General features: G+C 40.5%; 2 protein-coding genes across 2 annotated transcripts in view; one reads left to right on the top strand and one right to left on the bottom strand.

Annotated features, from left to right (window-relative positions):
- Nucleotides 1-12,353, bottom strand: part of LOC128738271 (facilitated trehalose transporter Tret1) — a 31,159-nt gene extending 18,806 nt beyond the window's left edge. The window contains exons 1-4 of the mRNA XM_053833279.1: nucleotides 11,767-12,353; nucleotides 1,870-2,268; nucleotides 1,462-1,767; nucleotides 1,165-1,398 (exon numbers count right to left, since the gene is read on the bottom strand). Coding sequence (XP_053689254.1) covers nucleotides 1,165-1,398; nucleotides 1,462-1,767; nucleotides 1,870-2,268; nucleotides 11,767-11,841 — 1,014 coding nt within the window. The 5' untranslated portion in view covers nucleotides 11,842-12,353. The remainder of the gene's footprint in view (nucleotides 1-1,164; nucleotides 1,399-1,461; nucleotides 1,768-1,869; nucleotides 2,269-11,766) is intronic.
- Nucleotides 1-19,284, top strand: part of LOC128738274 (RING-box protein 2) — a 79,388-nt gene that overhangs the window by 23,941 nt on the left and 36,163 nt on the right. The gene's annotated exons all lie outside the window — the stretch shown is intronic.

The raw sequence follows: 19,284 nt of genomic DNA, 5'->3' as shown, positions 1-19,284 counted from the left end.
AGAGCGATTCACGTGATTTGCCCAAGTTTGTCATAATTTAAAACTTAACGTAGTTACTAAAATCGCAGCGATTTTTGAACAAAAACTGCAACTTTTCATTGATCTACTAGGTTTCAAACTGTTTTCAGTCTCCGGTGGAACATTCTATAATACTATGTAGTGATAAGCGCATGAGGGAACCATTAAATAGTTCACCTCTTGCTGCCGCAGCCGTGGCGTATGTCGGTGAAGCACTATCACGTGTCGTGCTTCCATTTTAGCAACAACTGGTTGGGAAAAGTAGGTGTGCCCAATCATCATCCCTTAATCGTAATCTTAGTGCTTCTCGATGGAAGATTGATTTACGATTATTCCGGTCTAGTTGATGGATACACGAGTCCAGCCGGCAACTGACCGGCAGAAAGCGCGAACGATTTATACCTTTCCACCCGTTAACCATTGCAACCATCGATGGTGGGATGTATTTTTAAATCAATAAGTCCTACACTGCCGGTTTGCGAAGGTGAAATTTATAGGCCTACAAAGCCACGAGCATTATTAAAAACTATTTTTAACTAAAGAATTGTGTCGGTTTATCGACATTCATCCCATAAACTCTCATAAAGAATTACTCTTTGCATAGAAGTGGGATTATTGAGCTGCTTGTGAGACACGTTTTCTACCGTCAAACAAAACTCGGTGTCCCACAGCTTATCAAAATATGCCTCAATGACGTCCTGGAACTTGAACAGTCAGCGAGTAACATTAATCTGCATTATTACCAACAGTGAACGTACAAACGCTGGACTCGATCACGTCTTCGCTGAATGGACCCATCAATGACGCAAATTGCTCGGTTTGCTGCTGAAACCTTTAATCGCGACAACGCTTCGTAGCAGGGGTCAAATTCGAGCGCAAGGAAAGTTGAAACAAAAAAACTTATTTTGCTCTCTCAACTAGTACAAGCAAGCTTGAATCTCATTTTTGGTTAAAGCTCCTGTAGCTTAACAGCTTTCATGTGTAAGAAACTGTTAGCTTGAATGTGGATTAGCACAGTTTTCAAACCAGAACTCGGTAGGCATGCAGCACAACAATGTTTCGCGAGGTTGATGAAAAATGAAGAATGAAGTAACGCAAAGCATGCAACATTTAAAAAGCATACGGCCTGACGTTCTAGACCCTTACCTGTGTCCAGATGAAGATCGGATTCGTAGTTGGTCGATAAACTTCGAGCTTCGGCTTGCCCTCCTCCGTGATCTGCCGCACGAAGGGAACTGCCGATCGAATGTTTTCGTCCTTAGTGCCCATTTCCATCTCAAAGAATCGTATGCTTTTGCGCGAGTCGGTACTCATCGACTTCGCCTGCTGGAATTGTTTGCGCGAGGAGATGTAATCTTCGTCCTCGCTGGACTCTAAATCCTGAAAATGGGCAAGATTTTTTTGAAATTGCGTCAATGTTTGATCGGACGGCGCTAGTTTTACTTTCAGATCGATGATCACTGGTTTGGTAATGTCGGCATCGATCTTCAACAGTGAGGACGATGGCTCGAAGTCTTCTTCGCTGCTGGACGGCGATGGTTCCTTCTCGAACTTAAACGTAATGTGCCGCGCATCAAGGCTCTTGTGTTTGCGCTCCTGGAACTGTTTGCGTTGGCCTTCGAAGTCGTCTTCGGACGAGGAGGCCCTCAGCAGCTCCTCCAGGACCTTGGAACTCTGGACATCCAGCGAGACATGCTTTTTGCCCTGGAATTGTCGACGATTGTCGGCGGCGAGGAGGTGACGAAGTTCCTGCAAAAGGATTGATTTTGTTAAAATTCACCGAAATATTACCGAACATTCGCGTACAAACTTTCACTCTTAAATTCAAAATTTAGTTTGACAGAAGCTCACCTTGATCAACTGATTCTTATGCTCTGAAGTACTGTGGCTCTTATGCTTTTGAAAGTGTTCCCGCTGCTTGCGAAAACCTTCATCGCCTTCGTCGAATCGGTCCTCCTCGTCAAACGACACGCGCGAGCTCTTCAGCGAAGACTTACTCTTCGTCTTCGACTCACCGGCCGGTGAACGCGATGTCAACGGGTCCAGAAACGGGTTGGTGCTATCATCGGCTTCCTGTATAGGACTAAAGGTTCGCGTTACACCTCCGACCCGGGGAGTGCTGTTCAAATCTTCCGCATTCGTATCCAATACGATGGTATCCAAGCTGGTACCTGTCGTCGACGTGGACAGCGATCCTTCCGCTGTGTTGACCCGTTGATAACCGTGCTGCAGAGGATCGCGAGTGTCATCCTGTCGAAAAGTATCATAAAAAAGTACGTTAGTTTAGTGCATTAAAACGATTTTCCCTAACCAGTACCAATCCCCCAGTACCAAGATGCTTCTTCTCAGTTTGTCGTCGCGCATCTGTATCAAGTAACTTTCTTCGGACTAGTAATAATTTCCCGGTTTTATATTGAAATTTTGATAAAAGTATCAACATTACACAGTGCTAACTTATCAGCTGTTTGTTAATGCTATTTAAAGATCATATAGCTCTTGCTGAAATCTCCACATTGCGTGAAACTGCTAGACGAAGCATAACCTCTTCTTGATCAGAAGAAAGAAACACGAACAGGATTTATGCGGAACATTGGCAATCGATTTGGATAGAAGCAGTTTGCGATCATTCATCAGTCGAATGCTTGCGATCATTACGTCAATGTGCATTATACCACGTTGATGAAGCCAAGTAAACTAGCATACGCGTCGTTATCAGTCGTGCCGGTCGTGCAAGCCGTATGTGTACATAAAATTCCTCTGTTCTGGAAATCGTAGGATCACAACAATGCCGCTGATAACTAATGAAAATAACATGGGATCAGAGGCGAGTGAGATTTTGTTTATGTACGGCTTTGTTGCTGTGGATCTTCTTCCCAAAGACGTCCACAATCGCAACAAACCGGTTGTTTGCAACGCGAATTACTGTCTCTTTAAAATAGTTCCTACTCTACTATCTCACTACACTGTTTCAACATTGTTTCACTACCAACTTTTACCGTTTAAATTATCAAATAACTAAATGATCAGCAATTTTGACATGTGAACGATCTAAATCTACTCACGGGACATGAAGAATGCTTCGCACAGTAACCAACTGAATTGTGCAGAAATGTTTTGCCTTCGACACGGCCCAGACAGAGTGGCGACGAACGTGACTGAATCGCCTACAGGGAATCGCTTGCTCTAGAAACATCGCACAAGCTGACTTCCATATCACATAATAAGCTCGTTCGAAATTTTGCTCATCACGTACAACAAAGCCGAGCCCAATAGAGGTGATGATAAGCCAAGCCGGCCACTGCACTCGCTGGTGCCGTTAAGACAAGCCTGCCGACAGCAGGTCATTCTGGACTAACTGAAACACTCCGTCGATGATTCTTAACTTTTTTCGTAGCGATTAACGTCGCCGTTTGACGTGTGCCGAACGAATTGAATTTGGTTGCAGTGTGATGCCTGTATAAAATCAAGAAATTATAGTGTATTATCGCCTTGGTCTGAGTTATTTCGTAAAATAAATTATGAGATTCAAATTTTACTGAAACTGAGAGTTCTATTTTCCACTCACAAGTGGGTAAACTTCATGAGTTTTCGTTAAAAGTTTGTCCTGTACTTTTTCTTTCTGGTAGAAACTATTATAATTTCATCGGGCGCTTTCAAATTCCTGGTTCATCCATTAAAATTCATTGGATCTAATGGATCAGCCTTGTTTAATGGAACGTCTTTCATCACGTCGTAAGACAAGTCGACGCTTGTCTACATAACAAAGGTCTACATAACGAATCGTTGACTGTCACAGGACTTATGTACATTACTTTAGTGACGATGGTTCGTTATCGAGCCTGTGCCGAACGAATTATGGTTAATTAAGAAACATAAAAATATACCCACGCAGTCAATCACGATTTGTCCGATGACTTACAACTACTACCAATTTGACTGCAAATTATTATTATTTGCCAATTTCCCGACTTGGCGCTTCACAACATTTTGTTGAGTGGTTGAGCTCCTACTTATGCGGTCGAACATTATGCGTACAGCTCAATTCCTGCCTTTCCTCACCATTCACAAACGAATCGGACGTACCACAAGGCTGCAATGTGGGTCCTTTGCTATTCTCGTTGTATTTTAATGACGTAGCATTACTTCTGGGTAACGCATGTAAGTTGGTGTACGCAGACGATCTAAAATTGTATTTAGCTGTACGGTCAATTGAAGATTGTCATAATATTCAAAAGCTGTTGGATATTTTCCTAAATTGGTGCCGCAAGAATTGGTTGATCATTAGTACAGGAAAGTGGCAGATCATGACATTTCATCGCTTAGTTAGCCCAATTATATTTGAATGTGAAATTTATGGTCAAGTGCTCAAAAGGGTTGAACATGTCAACGATCTTGGAGTTATTCTCGAGGCCAAGCTTAATTTTAATTTGAATCGCTCGACAATCATCCCTAAAGTAACTCAGCAGCTCGGTTTTGTCTCGAGAATTGAACGAACTTTTAAAGATCCATACTGTTTAAAGGCTTTATACTGCTCTTAAGTGCGACCATTTTCCAATAAAGCGTGTTTGATCTAAACTCCCTACCAACTAGCCTGGAATTTGAGAATTGATCGAGTGCAGAAGAGGTCCATTCGTCTAGCGTTACGTGACCTACCCTGCCGTGATCCTTTGAACCTGCCTCCATATCCTGAACGGTGTCGACTAATGGTCTTGACACCTAGATTCACCGAACATTCTATCTCTGCACAACTTTCGTGCTCCTCAACGTTCTCTTCGTTCTGCTGGATTATTACTAACGGAATGACACCGTAATACTTTTGGATATAACGAACCTATTGCGGCTTGTCGCACGTGGTGGAGCACCTGTTTGAATTTGGGGAATCAACGGAACAGAAGTTTCATCATAAAATTTTGAATGCAAGAATTCTATGAGTGACGATAATATTTTGTATGTAGTTTAATGTTATTTATTTAACAATATTAATGTCTACTTGGCCTCAATTGGGCTTTTCCCCATCCAGTTACTCCAGGACGCTCTGATTCGAATATCCACGATTAAATTTAATACACATATGTTGCAGAAGTTTCCCTAATAAACTTCTGAAAATTACTTTTTTATTCTTTCATATATTTTGTTATAGCTATAAACCAAATCGATCAGCAAGTTCTGAAAGTAAAAATTTCACTTTCCTATATATTGTCAAGTTTAGAAGGTTGATTCAAATTTTTTAGCACAACAAGCTTTATGCTTCATAGCTTTGTAGAATAAAGCAAGATTAGTTGATTTATGACGGTCATGCAACGAAAAATATAAATGATTTTATTGCTACTTTCAGCGGAGCGTAATAAGACTACTTGAGCTTATAACCTTAGTTTTGAAGCGGTTATAAAAACCATCTTAAAAGTAGTGTCTAGTGCCTAGTATGTTGGTTTTACAGCTGCTGTCTGAAAGTTGTGAGGATCTCTAGGATGTAGGGTAACCAACGTATTTTGGACCCCATCAGTAGCTGTACATAATTTGGACACTTACAGCAAAATCAAATGGAAGTGTTTAAATTATGTACAGCTGCTGAAGGGGTCCAAAATAGATTGGTTACCCTACTAGCAGTTTTATAACCGGGGTGTTGAAAACCATTCGAAGAGTATAATAAGTTTTAAATTGTTACGTGAGTTTAGTTTGACCTAAAAATTCAAACATTTATTCACTATGACCAAATACGCTACTTCCAGGGCGTAGATAAAACTAAAAATTTGGATAAAAGTGAAATTTAAAAAAATTCTTTTGTAGCGAAATTGGCCATCGAAATTCAGTATAAAAATAGAGTTACAATTTATAACCAAAAGCTAAATGCACTATGAGCTACCATTGTTGAAATACTATATTTGGTCATAAATATGTCTTTATGGGCAGACGCCAGCTTTTTTGCGAGATTTAGAAATATTTACTCGAAGTGTTACGAGTTTTAATCTGTGACCGAACCATGTAATAAATAGAAGTGGTCCAGTATTGCAGCCTTGTGGTGAAACATAATAAAAGTTATGATGGAAAATACTAAACAGTTTTTTTGCTTGTTCGCCAATTCACTGACGAAGACGAAAATTGACTGAAAAGGCAGTCGATGTATGTTCGAATCTCGGCTAGAAGAGGCTGTTAAAATCAATAGAATCGTAGCACTGGAAAGTCTGTCAAATAAAATCAGAAGGTCAAATTTCAAAACAGGAATTTTACGAAAGGATGGGAAGGCCATTTAAAAATTCTTGCTCGTCCTAGGAATACTCCTGTTGGTGTTAATATTTGGAAATGTCGATGCTAGATGGTGCTAGTGGTCAGGCAAAATTTACGTGACAATATTTTTGGTACCTTCAGTTTCTTCAAAGAGTGATTAGTTATTATTAATATTTCTCAAGCTGCAATTACTGTACCACAGGAAACTGTTCCAAGAATAATTTTTTATATAAGTATTATACTAATTTAACTTAATTTAATAACATCTAAACAAATTCAGTAACTAATTTACCCAGTGTCTTCTCATTGATAAAATCACTCATAAAATTCTACCAAGATCAAAGTCAAGAAAATTATCTGCTCTTCTATAAATTTAAAGATAAGCAAATGAGATAAATCAAGCCCTCGGCTGAAAATCTCGGAAATACAAAAGGTAAATCAAGCTTTTGCTAAGTGCAGCATAGTTGTTGCCTTAAATTTTTTTTGGCAAATCATGATCAACAAAAAAAGATTAAAATGCTTCTTTTTATTAAGCCTTGGTTTTTTAATTAACCTTCCTAATGCATTAGAAAAAAGTTACATATTATGCATTAAGGGTCGAAAACGACCCAAGTTTTGAAATTGCTCTCATTCATCCATTTTCAATCCGAATTTCGTTTTCTTTACCTCGTTTGAAAGATATGGCCAAAAACTAGCACCCAAGGTATGTTGGGGAATATTTGTTGACTGATGGCCACTTCTGCGTCGGTTCCGGAACACCCACTACCAGGTCCCGGGGGACATTTTTATATTTTGAGATAATTCATTTTGCGGCACATCAAATCACATTGACTTGATAAAATAAGATTAATGGAAGTGCAATGGGAACATTTTGGACCCAAGCGGCCATTTCCTCATTGGTTCTGGAACATCCGGTACCCGGTTTTTGAGGACAATTTTGAATTTTAGGATGATTTCTATTGCCACACGTCAAATTACGTCAGCTTGATATCATTAGACTATTGAAAGTATAATAAAGACATTTTGAAAGCAAATGGCCACATCAGCTTTGGTCCCGGAACATCCGGTACCCGGTTTTTGGGCCCATTTTTGTATTTTAGAATAACTCATCTTGCGACACATCAAATCACATCGGCTTGATTAAATAAGACTAATGGAAGTAAAATAAGGTCATTTAAAAGCCAAATGGCCACTTTACCACCGGTTCTGGAACATCCGGTACCTGGTTCCGCGGGACATTTTTGGATTTTGAAATAACTCATCGTGCGGCACATCGAATCACAACGCCTTGAACAAATAAGACAGTTACCGAACTGTTCCGAAACTTCGGGTGCACGGTTTATGAGAACATTTTTGGATAGGATAATTCATCATGCAGCACATCAAATCACATTGGCTTGATGAAATAACACTAATGGAAGCCAAAATTACCATTTCACCATCGGTTCCGGACTATCCGGTATCCGGGTTTTGGGGACATTTTTGGATTACAGGGTAATTCATCTCCCCCGATATAAATACCGGGTACCGGATTATATGCGACTGACGCCCCATTATACTTCCATTGTTGTTATTTTATCAACCCGATGTGATTTGAGGTGCCGCATGGTGCATTATATCAAAAGCCAAAAATGTCCCCCGAAACTGGTACCGGATGACCCAGTACCGATGGTAAAGTGGCCATTTGGCTTCTAAATGACATTGTTATACTTCCATCAGTCTTATTTTATCAAGCCGATGTGATTTGATATGTCGCATTATGAGTTATCCTAAAATACAAAAATGTCCCCAAAAACCGGGTACCGGGTGTTCCAGGACCGATGCTGATGTGGCCATTTGCCTTCAACATGTGTTTATTATACTTTCAATAGTCTTATGTTATCAATGTGATGAAATTTGACGTGCCGCAATAGAAATCATCCTAAAATTCAAAAATGGCCTCAAAAACCAGGTACCGGATGTTCCGTAACCGATGGGGAAGTGGCCATTCGGGTCCAAAATGTCCCCATTGTACTTCCACTAGTCTTATTTTATCAAGCCGATGTGATTTGATATGCGGCAAAATGAATTATCTCAAAATATAAAAATATTCCCCGGGACCTGGTAGTGGGTGTTCCGGAACCGACGCAGAAGTGGCCATCAGTCAACAAATATTCCCCAACATACCTTGGGTGCTAGGTTTTGACCATATCTTTCAAACGAGGTAAAGAAAACGAAATTCGGATTGAAAATGGATGAATGAGAGCAATTTCAAAACTTGGGTCGTTTTCGACCCTTAATGCATAATATGTAACTTTTTTTGTTGTGGCTCTTCTAGATGTCGCTGAAAGCTGAAACTCCCCCACAAAGCTAATTTTCCAAAGTTAGGAAAAGTCAGAAAATTTCAAGTCTCTAGCTCGTACCGTTACTGAGTATCAAGCTTTGTAAGTATGCCGATGGGTCGAAAACGACCCCAATGCACTAGGAAGGTTAATAAGGAACGAGAGGCTCTGTCAATGCAACAGGCTGTTGTATTGTGTTACAGCCTGAGATAGACTGCTGACATCACCACTTAAGTCAAGCTTTTACAAGACCTACCGGTTTTAATTATCAACAATTCTTCCTTATAGGTTTTTTTTCGCCAATCATCTCATGCCTGCAAAATTCTTTTTCCAGCTCACTAGTCAACATGTGTATGGTCAAGGTCGCCCAACCATGTTCAGTGACTCAGTGGGTACCTGCTAAATCAGAGAAGCCGACACCTAAACCTGCATCTGTCTAACAGGTTGAAAACATTTGAATCGATATGACCTTGAATTCGAAACGAGCCCCTTCACATGAGAACCGACCGCCGACCGGGCGCGGAAGCGACCACTCTAAATAACGAAGTAGTAACAACAAACGGGCCAACGATCGCGCGCGCACGAGAGGAGATTCCATGATTTGACGTCATCGGCAAGCCGTATGTGTACGTGTACGTGGGTTCCGCTCGTGTAACTTCATTAACCGACCGGCCAACGCGCAGGGCGCTAGTATCGTTCGAAAGACCTGCTGCTCTGGAAGTTCATTCGCTTAGCGAATCGAACGCGCGCGCGGCAGCATGAACTTATTGATTCACTCCTCCAGCACGTGCTGCTCCCACTTTCTCTCGCGCGCGCTTTTCGCGCCCGAACTCATGCAGTCAGTAAGTGAATTTTCACTGCCAGACGATTCACCATCGCTGGCTGGCTGGATTGAAATATCGAACGGCGTGGTAGCATAAATCATACCGTAGCATTTATTATCAGCACCACCAGCGTCGACGTTCTGTCGCCACCGGTCGAGCTGAGCTGACTAATATTAAACAGGGTTGTGGGGTGTACTTTGAAGTGTGAGCATTATTTATAGGAGTATTCGTCTAAACTCCTGATAAGCTAAACCAAACTGAACACGATGGTTTAGGGATGCTTGCAATGTACATAAAAGAACCGGTACTTAAGAAAATATTTATGCTGCGCTCAGACGCGCTAAAGTGGGATGCATGAGACTGGTCACACAACTGTGGTCACGTTTATTTTGTTGTGACAGGCGCAATCATATCGCATTACAACTCAGTCTCGTGCAATGCTAGTCAATTGTCGATGTTTTCAAATTGTAGTCAAAATAAGTCTAGGGTTTTGTTGCGGCTGAAGCCTTTTGTTTTCCTCCGTGTGTGAGATCATTCTTGAATAGGAACCACAACGGTGGACGGGTGGACGCAATCCGTTTGGCACAGGATTACATTCCTCCATGCTAGAAATGCTCTTAACCAAAACAGGGAAATGAAATTTGCATTTAAAATATTTCTAGTCTCCACACGTTTATTCACAAGCTCGAGTGGTTTTAAAGCGAGTTGAAACTAGCACGAGTTTCACCGTTATTGACTGTAAAATCATTGCTTTAGACTCTGGACCGATCATTCGGCACTAAAGCGAAGTTCGAAGAAAATATTTTATATTTTTAACGAGGTTGTACTATTTTTATTACAGGTATTACATCTTTTTCCGATGAAGTGACTAGTTATATGAACATGGTTCATAAAGTTGAGTTAATTGGATATTTTAAAGTCCGCCAAGATTGTGTTAAAAAGTAATTTTACTATTTTTGTTAAAACGGTATATAGATTTTCCTGGTAACGCTGATTAAATTCATAACGTTATCATTGATAATTGCAAATCCTCGTAATACAGCAGTTTATATGTATTGCATGGAAAACAAGGAAAAGAGAGGGAATACAACATCCAATGAACTATGTTTGTCTGTAAATTTGTGTGTATTTGTGGAAAGATATTCCGGTCACAAGAATTCGCAACATTTGCCTGCCCTCCAACTACCTCTCTCAACTTAAAGTTCACTATTCATGAACATCATGATTAGTAGTATTAAAAATAACTTTTTGAAGAATTCATTAATCATGTAAACTATCTGCAAGGAAACTCAAACAACCAATCTTAACCTGGTCCGCGGTTTGACGCGAAAAGTTGCTAATTTTAGCGTTCTTCGCTTCGAAAAAAAAGAAATACTCAACAGACTACAACAATCCCGTGCGATCGAACTATGACGTCCCGAGCTAATACAACAAGGAAAAAAACTAGCTGGCATCGTTAATGCTGACGTCAACTACAACTGGCCCCGTATCGATGTGCTGCACATGTGGAGGATATAGAGAAGCAAATGTTCGGTTTTCGCCCGTCAACACCGTCAACGAAGACACCAGCAGACAGGCAGCAGGGAGAAAAGTTTTGACCTTTTTGGTTTGAATGTCAAAGTTTTGCTTCATCACGGCCAGGAAGGAAAAAAAGTCCGCGGTTCGGCCGGCACCCTGTGTCCACGCCGTGACACAGTGCCACTCACTGGAAGGATCGATTCCAGCGATGCAAACCGAATCTAATCGAATTGATTGCGTTCAATTTGTTCGTTCCATTAGAGCTTAAATGTCATGTCATTGACTCATATTCCTTTATTTATAATCCGCTATTTGATGGTAACTGTTGTGTTTGTTTTATTTACACTAGAAACTAGCACATTCCAATAAATCTTTTACGTCTCCGAAAAGCAATGCAAAAATAGTGTCACTCATTCGCATTTGCTCCGTCAATTCAGCAGATTAGATAAAATATCATTTCATGGATATCGAAAATTGACGCGAATAGCGAAAAACTTGACAAGCATATCTGTACGGTCAGATTCACGCTTCACTTTTTTTTTACTTTGGTTCGTCCCGCCAAATCGACTAGACCGGATACACGAGCTTCATAACATGTCCTCTGATCTCACCTTACTCATGGGACGCTTCTATTTATTTTGGGAAACCATTTCGCACATTCAGATCGAATTAGCTGCTAAAATAAAGTCATGTGATTGAACGGTGGTGCCACTGTTGCAACGAAGAATCTGCCAACGTTGTCGCACTCTGGCGCCAATCATGGACTTTGGACCAAAATGATCGAATCTACACACGAGAACTTGGGGATTGGTACTTCCTTCTTGGATTTTCAAACAACGGAAATCTTTCAACCGACTCACCCCTTCGTTGGTCATCGTACGCTTGATTTTGTCTACGATGCGGCCTACGGGGCCGCCTTGCCTGTTAGAGCTCATTTTTATACCGTAACGTTTGCACTGCTGCTACCTGATTGTAATTCGTGGTTCAATGTCAGTTTTAGATTTGTTGTTTTCTCACGTGCTGCACATGCAACTGTGGTCTATATACTTTAACTGCAATTTACTGTTGCACTTTTGGTAGCCGCCTGATTGTACTTTTCCGCTGTTGTCACTCGCTCAACACGCTCACTAGCTGCTTCAATATTTCAAGGCACTTGCACCAATTATCGTCTATGTACCTTGCGGTTGCACTTTTGAGTTTTAAAACTATCACCTTTAAATCACTTTTTCATGCAGCCGAGCCCCTCTGTACTACTTTCCATTCACTATTTACTGAGGTATGTATGAGGTCACTTTATTCCACAAATTATCACAACCCGATACTGCGTAGGATTGTCAGAAATATTTACTCCGAAACGAACAAACTGTTGCTTCACTTCGGTAATGAAATTTATTTTAGAAACTTATTGCTTTTCGATCCAAAACGATAAAAAAAATTCTTTTTCACCGCTACGTTCGCTCTTTTTTCCCGCGGGTAGTACTTCACGTACGCGTTTCAATTTATAAAAGATCTGCTCTCGTCGTAACGAAGTGGCTTAAATAGTGTTGCGCTTCGGTATTCATTCGTGAGTAGAGTCATAGAGTACTTTATATCCGAACACTGTTACGGAAAAGGCAGAAAGTAAACAAAAACAGAGACAGCCGCATGGCTACAAACACAAACGCGCTCAGTAGCACCGCGCGCTGCTGCTGCCACTCGCGGCCGCTATCGCCATTCATTCACCGTCAATTCTGACGTACTAGAAAGCCGAGGGAGCCGTAAATTTTGTTGTAAGATTCAGTCCAAAATCGGTTTTAATCCATCTACAGGGGAAACACCGGAACGCACCTTCGCTTGGTAGCTTAACCGTGACCCAAACCTCACCCTCTCATCGCAGCGCCACCACCCAAGCCGCTTCTGGAACGTTCCAAACTGCAGCTTGGGAATAAACCGCGGTTTGGTAGCCGGCTTAGCTAGCGGCTTTTGATGTGTGCAGTGGAAATTTCCAGCAGTCCATTTTCTTCAGCCCACCAAACCGGGTTTCCAAATCACGTACACATCGAAGCGATCGTCGCCGATCGCTGCTGTGTGGTAGCGCCGAAACTCTGTAGAGTTAACCACAGCATGCAACATAACGTAGGTAACGGCTGTCGGAGAGGCCGTGTGCGCTGAGACCCGCGTCCTGGAATCGGTGGGAAGCTTTGCGGTTTTCTGCACTGCACTGCACCGCCGGTGTTAACCCACAAACCACAAGAAGCACTGCGTATGAAACATGTCATTGTAATGTACAAAATAAAATTTCAAAATAGCGAGTAAAAAAATAATCTCGTGACCGGAAAATATTTAAAAAAGCCAAAATGTGACCCCGGATTACCTATATACTTAAAATAATCGAGATGGTATTAGGCAGAAGAAAGGTGAAAAGAATCAAAATTAAACTTAAAATGGACAAAAAACGTTTTTAAATAGACAAAAGAGAAATGAGCAGAACTAAATTTAAAAGTAAAAAAAAGCTTTTCAAAAGACTAAAACGATCAAAAAACTATATCAAATTAGTTTTAAATTGGATAAAAAAATTCAGCACATGAAATCAATCAAAAATAAAAGACCGAAAAATGCTCCGAATGATAGAAGAGATAAAGAGATTATCTAAAACATAAAACTCTCCAGAAAACGGGAAATGGAAGAATGGAAAAGTGATAGCGAAAAATGTCTCAAATATAAAAGTGACCGAAAAACGGTTTCAAAAGACTGAAAGTGAACGAGATAGAACAAAAAAAAAATTCACTAAAATCAAGCATAAAATGACCGAAAACGCTTCTATAATTCCATGAAAACGGTTAAAAAAGATTATGACCTCCACAATTGCCAATTTTTTAAACATGAAAGAGATAAAATATTTATTCAAAGGTGACACTCCTAAGTCAGCTTCAATCTGGTCAATCCATCTAGCACTCTGGGCCAGCCACGTAGCCAGAGGTGGGGGCCAGGAGCCCTATCTTGGCTCCTAATACATTATATGCATATCTTACTGCTTATGAATATAATACATTACAATACATTTAATTTATTGTAGTTCTAAACGCAAAAATATGCATATAAAACAGTTAAAATCAAAATTGGGCCCCCGGGCTCCCCCTTTTGGCTACGTGGCTGCTCTGGGCCTCTATACCTGCCGGTGCCGGTGGGATTGTTGAAGACAGCCTTGCCATTTCCTCACTCATTGTGCAAAAAGTGCAACTTTTTTCATTCAACACAATGAGCAGAACTGCTGCCACAAATGAGAAATACATCCACGCAATGAAAAACAGACCAAAAATAAAGAGAAATATAAACAAACTTTAGATTCTCATTGTGCGCTCGTACTGCAGCAAGCAACGGCACGGGAATTACATTGTTGCCATATCTATCATCCACCATCGTCATATGCAACATTTTTTGCAATGTTGCTGCTGCGGTAAGTCTAAACAGTTTTTTTGTACCATATCTTGGGCAACCAAAAAGTGTATTAACACTTTGTGGCTCAGTTTATTCCTCAATGAGAAGAACAATGAGCAGGTTGCTGAGCAATCGCGATCAGTAAAAAAGAGAAAAGTTCAAACAAAACGGAGCAACATAAATCGCGACTGAGTAAAGTGTGAATTTTTCTCTTTTCTTTTTTTATTCTGAGGAGGAATCATCCCTGGTTGAAGAGAACCTTTTTCGCCGCACTGTCGTCCGGTATCCTTATGGCAGTGAACTTATTTTTATTAACAGTGATTTTGACATAGGTCTACATCTTTTGGAAAGTGGTTTTAAGTTATGAGCGCTACTAACTCTGCAATTTTCTGATCGATTTTCGATATTTTGGTACTAATCGATCAAAAGAAAAATTGGATTGCTGAACAACCAACAAAGCCGCCGGTAAGGACTGCCTACACGCAGAAATTTATAATGTATAGCCGAGAAATCCTAGAAACGGCTCTACACTGGGTTATTTCCAAGATTTAGGATGAAGAGAAGCTACCGGAGGAATGGGTGGAAAGAGTTGTTTGTCACATCTCATAAAGCGTGATTGGCTCAACTACGGCAATTATCGCGGCATAACGCTCGTAACCACCGCCTGCATGATACTCTCGCAGATCCTCCGGCTATCACCGATAGCACAAGGTTTCATAGGGAACTATCAGATGAACTTCATGGGAGCTCACACAGTTACGGACCGCATTTTTACCATCCGACAGATTTTGCAGAAATGTTGGTATTACAATATGCCCACGTACCACATCTTTTTAGTTTCAAAGCAGCATACGATGCAGTCGATCGAAACCAGCTATGGTAGATAACGCACACACACGGTTTTCCGGACAAATTGATGCGACTGGATCGAGTGATATGGTCTCTGCGCATCTCGAAGACACTCGAGTCCGTACGACATGCGAGGGTTGAGACAAGGTGACGGTTTATCTTGCATGCTTTTCAACATTGTTCGTAAGGGGAAATCCGAAAAGCGAGCATCGAAACGAGAGGCACGATTTTTAGCAAAGGTATCCAACTAATAGACTTGAAAGGAAGAGGCTATAAGGAGACAAACGCGCGCCTTCCACAAACGGCAACTGTTGAAGGCGATGAACTAGAAATGATAGATAAGTTCGTGAACTCGGGATTGCAGACAACAACACTGGTAAAGAGATTCTGCAGTGCATTAACGGGAAATTAGCAGTCATTAACTTTTCGTCGGAGAGCCCAATTTCAGAAGCAGTTTTTGGGCCCAAAAACGGGATTCTGTTTATAAAAATGTAAATACTGCATTCTTCTTGCCAATCTGAACACAGCGAATATAGTTTCATGAACAGAATTTTTGTTTCAAACAAAAAAATTGCTTTTGAAATTAGCAGAATCGATGACGACTAAATTCACCTTAAAGCAGGAAATCGGGCCTACCTTGCCCTTTGCAAACGCTACACTAAAGAAACATACGTTACCATACGAAGTTGACAATGTACAAAACTCTCATTAGACCGGTAGTTTATAATGGACTTGAAGCTATGACACTGCTCACGGAGCAGTCGGTAGGCTAGGTCGGTGAGCCGGACATGTCATAAGGATGCCGGACGACAGTGCGGCGAAAAAGGTTCTCTTCAACCAGGGATGATTCCTCCTCAGAATAAAAAAAGAGAAGAGAAAAATTCACACTTTACTCAGTCGCGATTTATGTTGCTCCGTTTTGTTTTTTTGATGAGTTGGTGTTTTGAGTATGGGAAAAAAGAAAAACCTAGGGTGATTTATGTATTTTGGACAGGCGTTACGCGTACTCTGTTTTAGACATTTTCATTTGATTTTGCGGTAAATAGAGTATGCGTAACGACGCCTGTCCAAAATAGATAAATCACCCTAGACTTATATATCGATTCTGGAACCTCTCCTGTTTTTTTATTTGACAGATTTCGCATGAAAATAATATTTTTCTATTCCATGAATTTTTAACTCTGTTCCATACTGCATAGGTGATTTTCCTTTTTTACTATTTTTAGCTATTTCTGGCATCGAATTTCGAATTTATAATTTTGATCATTCCAAGTAAAAAGCACCAAAGCATGACTTTCCAGGTTTATTTGGTAAAACTTTGATTGTAAATCGGATTTATTCTGTAATGTGTGATAAAAGTTAAATGCTGCATTAAAGAAAATATTTATCTTCGTTTTGTTTTAATCTGAAGGTTATTTTTCTGTACAATCATCTTAATCAGGGTCATCTTAAAATATATAGGTGTGCATAATAATCGAGTGCAGCTATTCTGATCAACGCAAAACTTCAACTTCAATACAATACAAAATAGTAAAAAATGTAAACGAAGAAAACAGGCTATCCTCTTACAGCAGCACGGACGGTTCGCATCCAACAAAAAAGCTATGCAACCAACCTGGCATTCGCGAAGGAAGATAAAGGAAGTGAGCAGTTAAAACTTTCCGTGGTGATGAAGACTGAATATTACGACGAAAATGAATCAACTGCAGTGCGAATCTTATTCTTCGGTTTCTTTTCTGCGCGTTGGCAGAATCACGATACAAGAAGGTAGGGATTCGCTCAAATGGTCAAACCTTGTGGCTGTATTGCGTGGTGCTATAAAAGTTAGGAATTACTGAACAAACCAGGGTTACCCATTATATGTTTTAATGTATGTTTTTTTTCTATTTTTTTGTTAACTTGTTCACAAAACGAACATATTCTGACAAGCAAAATTTAAAAAATGCTACGTGAAACACTTGTAGAGCCGATTGTAATCTACAATATTGCTGAATTGAATTAACCTTATCGTTTTTTGTATTTCCATCCGTTGCTACGAAAAAAAATACACTGAAGTTGCTTTTTACGCAGTTTGTTTTTTACGCGAATTTCGGAATTTACGCAGTTTTTTACGCGGGTCTTACGCAATTTTCGGAATTTATCCGTTTTTGCGCGAATTTCGAAATTTATGCAGTTTTTTACGCGGTTCTGATTTATGCGGAACGTATCCTTCGCGTAAGAAGCAACTTGAGTGTATATGCTTATTTGAACATAAACAAAAGAGTAGAACCCCGATATCGTAAAATAAGGAAATTAATTCAAATCGTCGGTATTCATTACGTTATGCTTAAAACGAATTCGATTGTTCAAACTGCTGATGAGAAAAAAATATAAACATGTTGACTATTCCTCCATACAAAGAACTGATTTTCCTTGACACTTGAATGCACCCGCGAGTCACCCCTCGGTTTTTCAAACATCAGCAAAATCGAACATACTCTCACTCAGACTGTATCCATTCTGCTACCACGCAGATCGCCACGATACATCTAAGCAGGTTTTTATTCGCGATCGTGCTCGCCTAATGCCGCTAATTAGTTGTATTGGTATAAAATGAACACATACGCGATTTGTTTCAGGTCTGAGAACTAGTCTCTTCAGGTAGTTATCTATAAATTACTGTGACTTGCGTCATGTAGACACAATCCGTTTACACACAGCTAAGTTCCGTATAATCGGAGCGGTTGTGGGAACAGGATTGTGACTGTTAAATGAAGAGACATTTTATTACCGTCTTTCACATGACGAACATTGAACATCCCTAAGCATATTTCAAACATTCGACCAACGTTATATGCTCAAGCTTTATCAGCGATCGTGCACTAATATTCGCGCTACGATCAAGTTACATAAATACACTGAGTGCGAGGGTGAATACAGTCACTCAGCACCTGAGTATAAATGAAATAAAAACGAAAAGATGATGAAAAATTCACCAATCATACGTCACCGCGAGGCGAGCCCCCAAACCATCGTACAGCAGCCGTTCGGAACACGCATACCGTTGTAGCGCGCTGTTGTTGCTTCTTTTTTTTCTGTTACTACCCGTTTTTGCTTCGAGGCGAGCCCCCCAAACGGTGAGCTAGCACATATAGCGTCTCACCACTCCCCGTTACCTTCATCGGCTTCATATCACCAGTCCATGTGCACATTATTCGCGGTTCGAGGTGAACAAGTGCGCCAACTCACCGCAGCAATTGACCGTGTTTCCGCAAGCCCCCCTTCTGGCACTATAGCACAAAACGGCAAGGCAGCGTCGCTGGGGAGCATGGTGCTTGGAAATGATCAATCAACAACCTCTGTAGACTGTAGCATTGACCCGGCCGAATTTGTGTGGTTCTGCAAATCACCAGACAATTCTTAGAATTCCACGCCCCGCAGCATAGCGAGCGCATTTTTGGACGCCTTCAAACGGATGACCCAATGAGGAGCGCGTGTTGTGAAATCCTGTCATTATTTTTTATTTTGATAAACAACTACCTTTAACTTTTTAGAAGCAAACTTTAACAAGTAGAATTTTGCTTGATCATGCTGTCCGTAAGCTTACGCGATAAAGAGGATCGTCATACACCGTACAAAACAAACAAATAGCCAATTCATGATCACTAAATAGGGGAATTCTGCGAAATCTGATCCTCACATTATAACGCTGACGAAGCGCAATTTCGGACGAAACGTGCCATTAACGTTTGGCCATTTTATAAGCTTGTTGTTTTGCGCTGGATTTTTCTGCCATTTACACAGCAATCACGTGCCTCTCGTCGACAAGCATTTTGGTTTTTTCCTCGCTCAGTACTTTGTACCCACTGATTATGGGAGTCGGTTTTTGAAACCGGATTTTGCCAGAGGATGCACTGTGGCCTCAACTTTTTGTAGCGCTATAATTGATGATCTTTCAAGGCTTACTGTCAGTAGGTTCGTAGCACTGTATCTGCATTTATTGTGTATGCTAGCAATTGTATCTATTTGAATACAAGATTAGTTGCAAAATGCAATTTATTATCAGTTCTTTATCATTTAATTACTAAGTCAGAACAAATTTGACGTTTGCTCTTGTTTGCCAGTACCAAAAT

Source organism: Sabethes cyaneus, chromosome 2, assembly GCF_943734655.1.
Source record: "Sabethes cyaneus chromosome 2, idSabCyanKW18_F2, whole genome shotgun sequence".
NCBI lineage: Eukaryota > Metazoa > Arthropoda > Insecta > Diptera > Culicidae > Sabethes > Sabethes cyaneus.
Note: the sequence above shows the minus strand (reverse complement) of the source record. Positions and strands in the feature narration are given on the sequence as shown.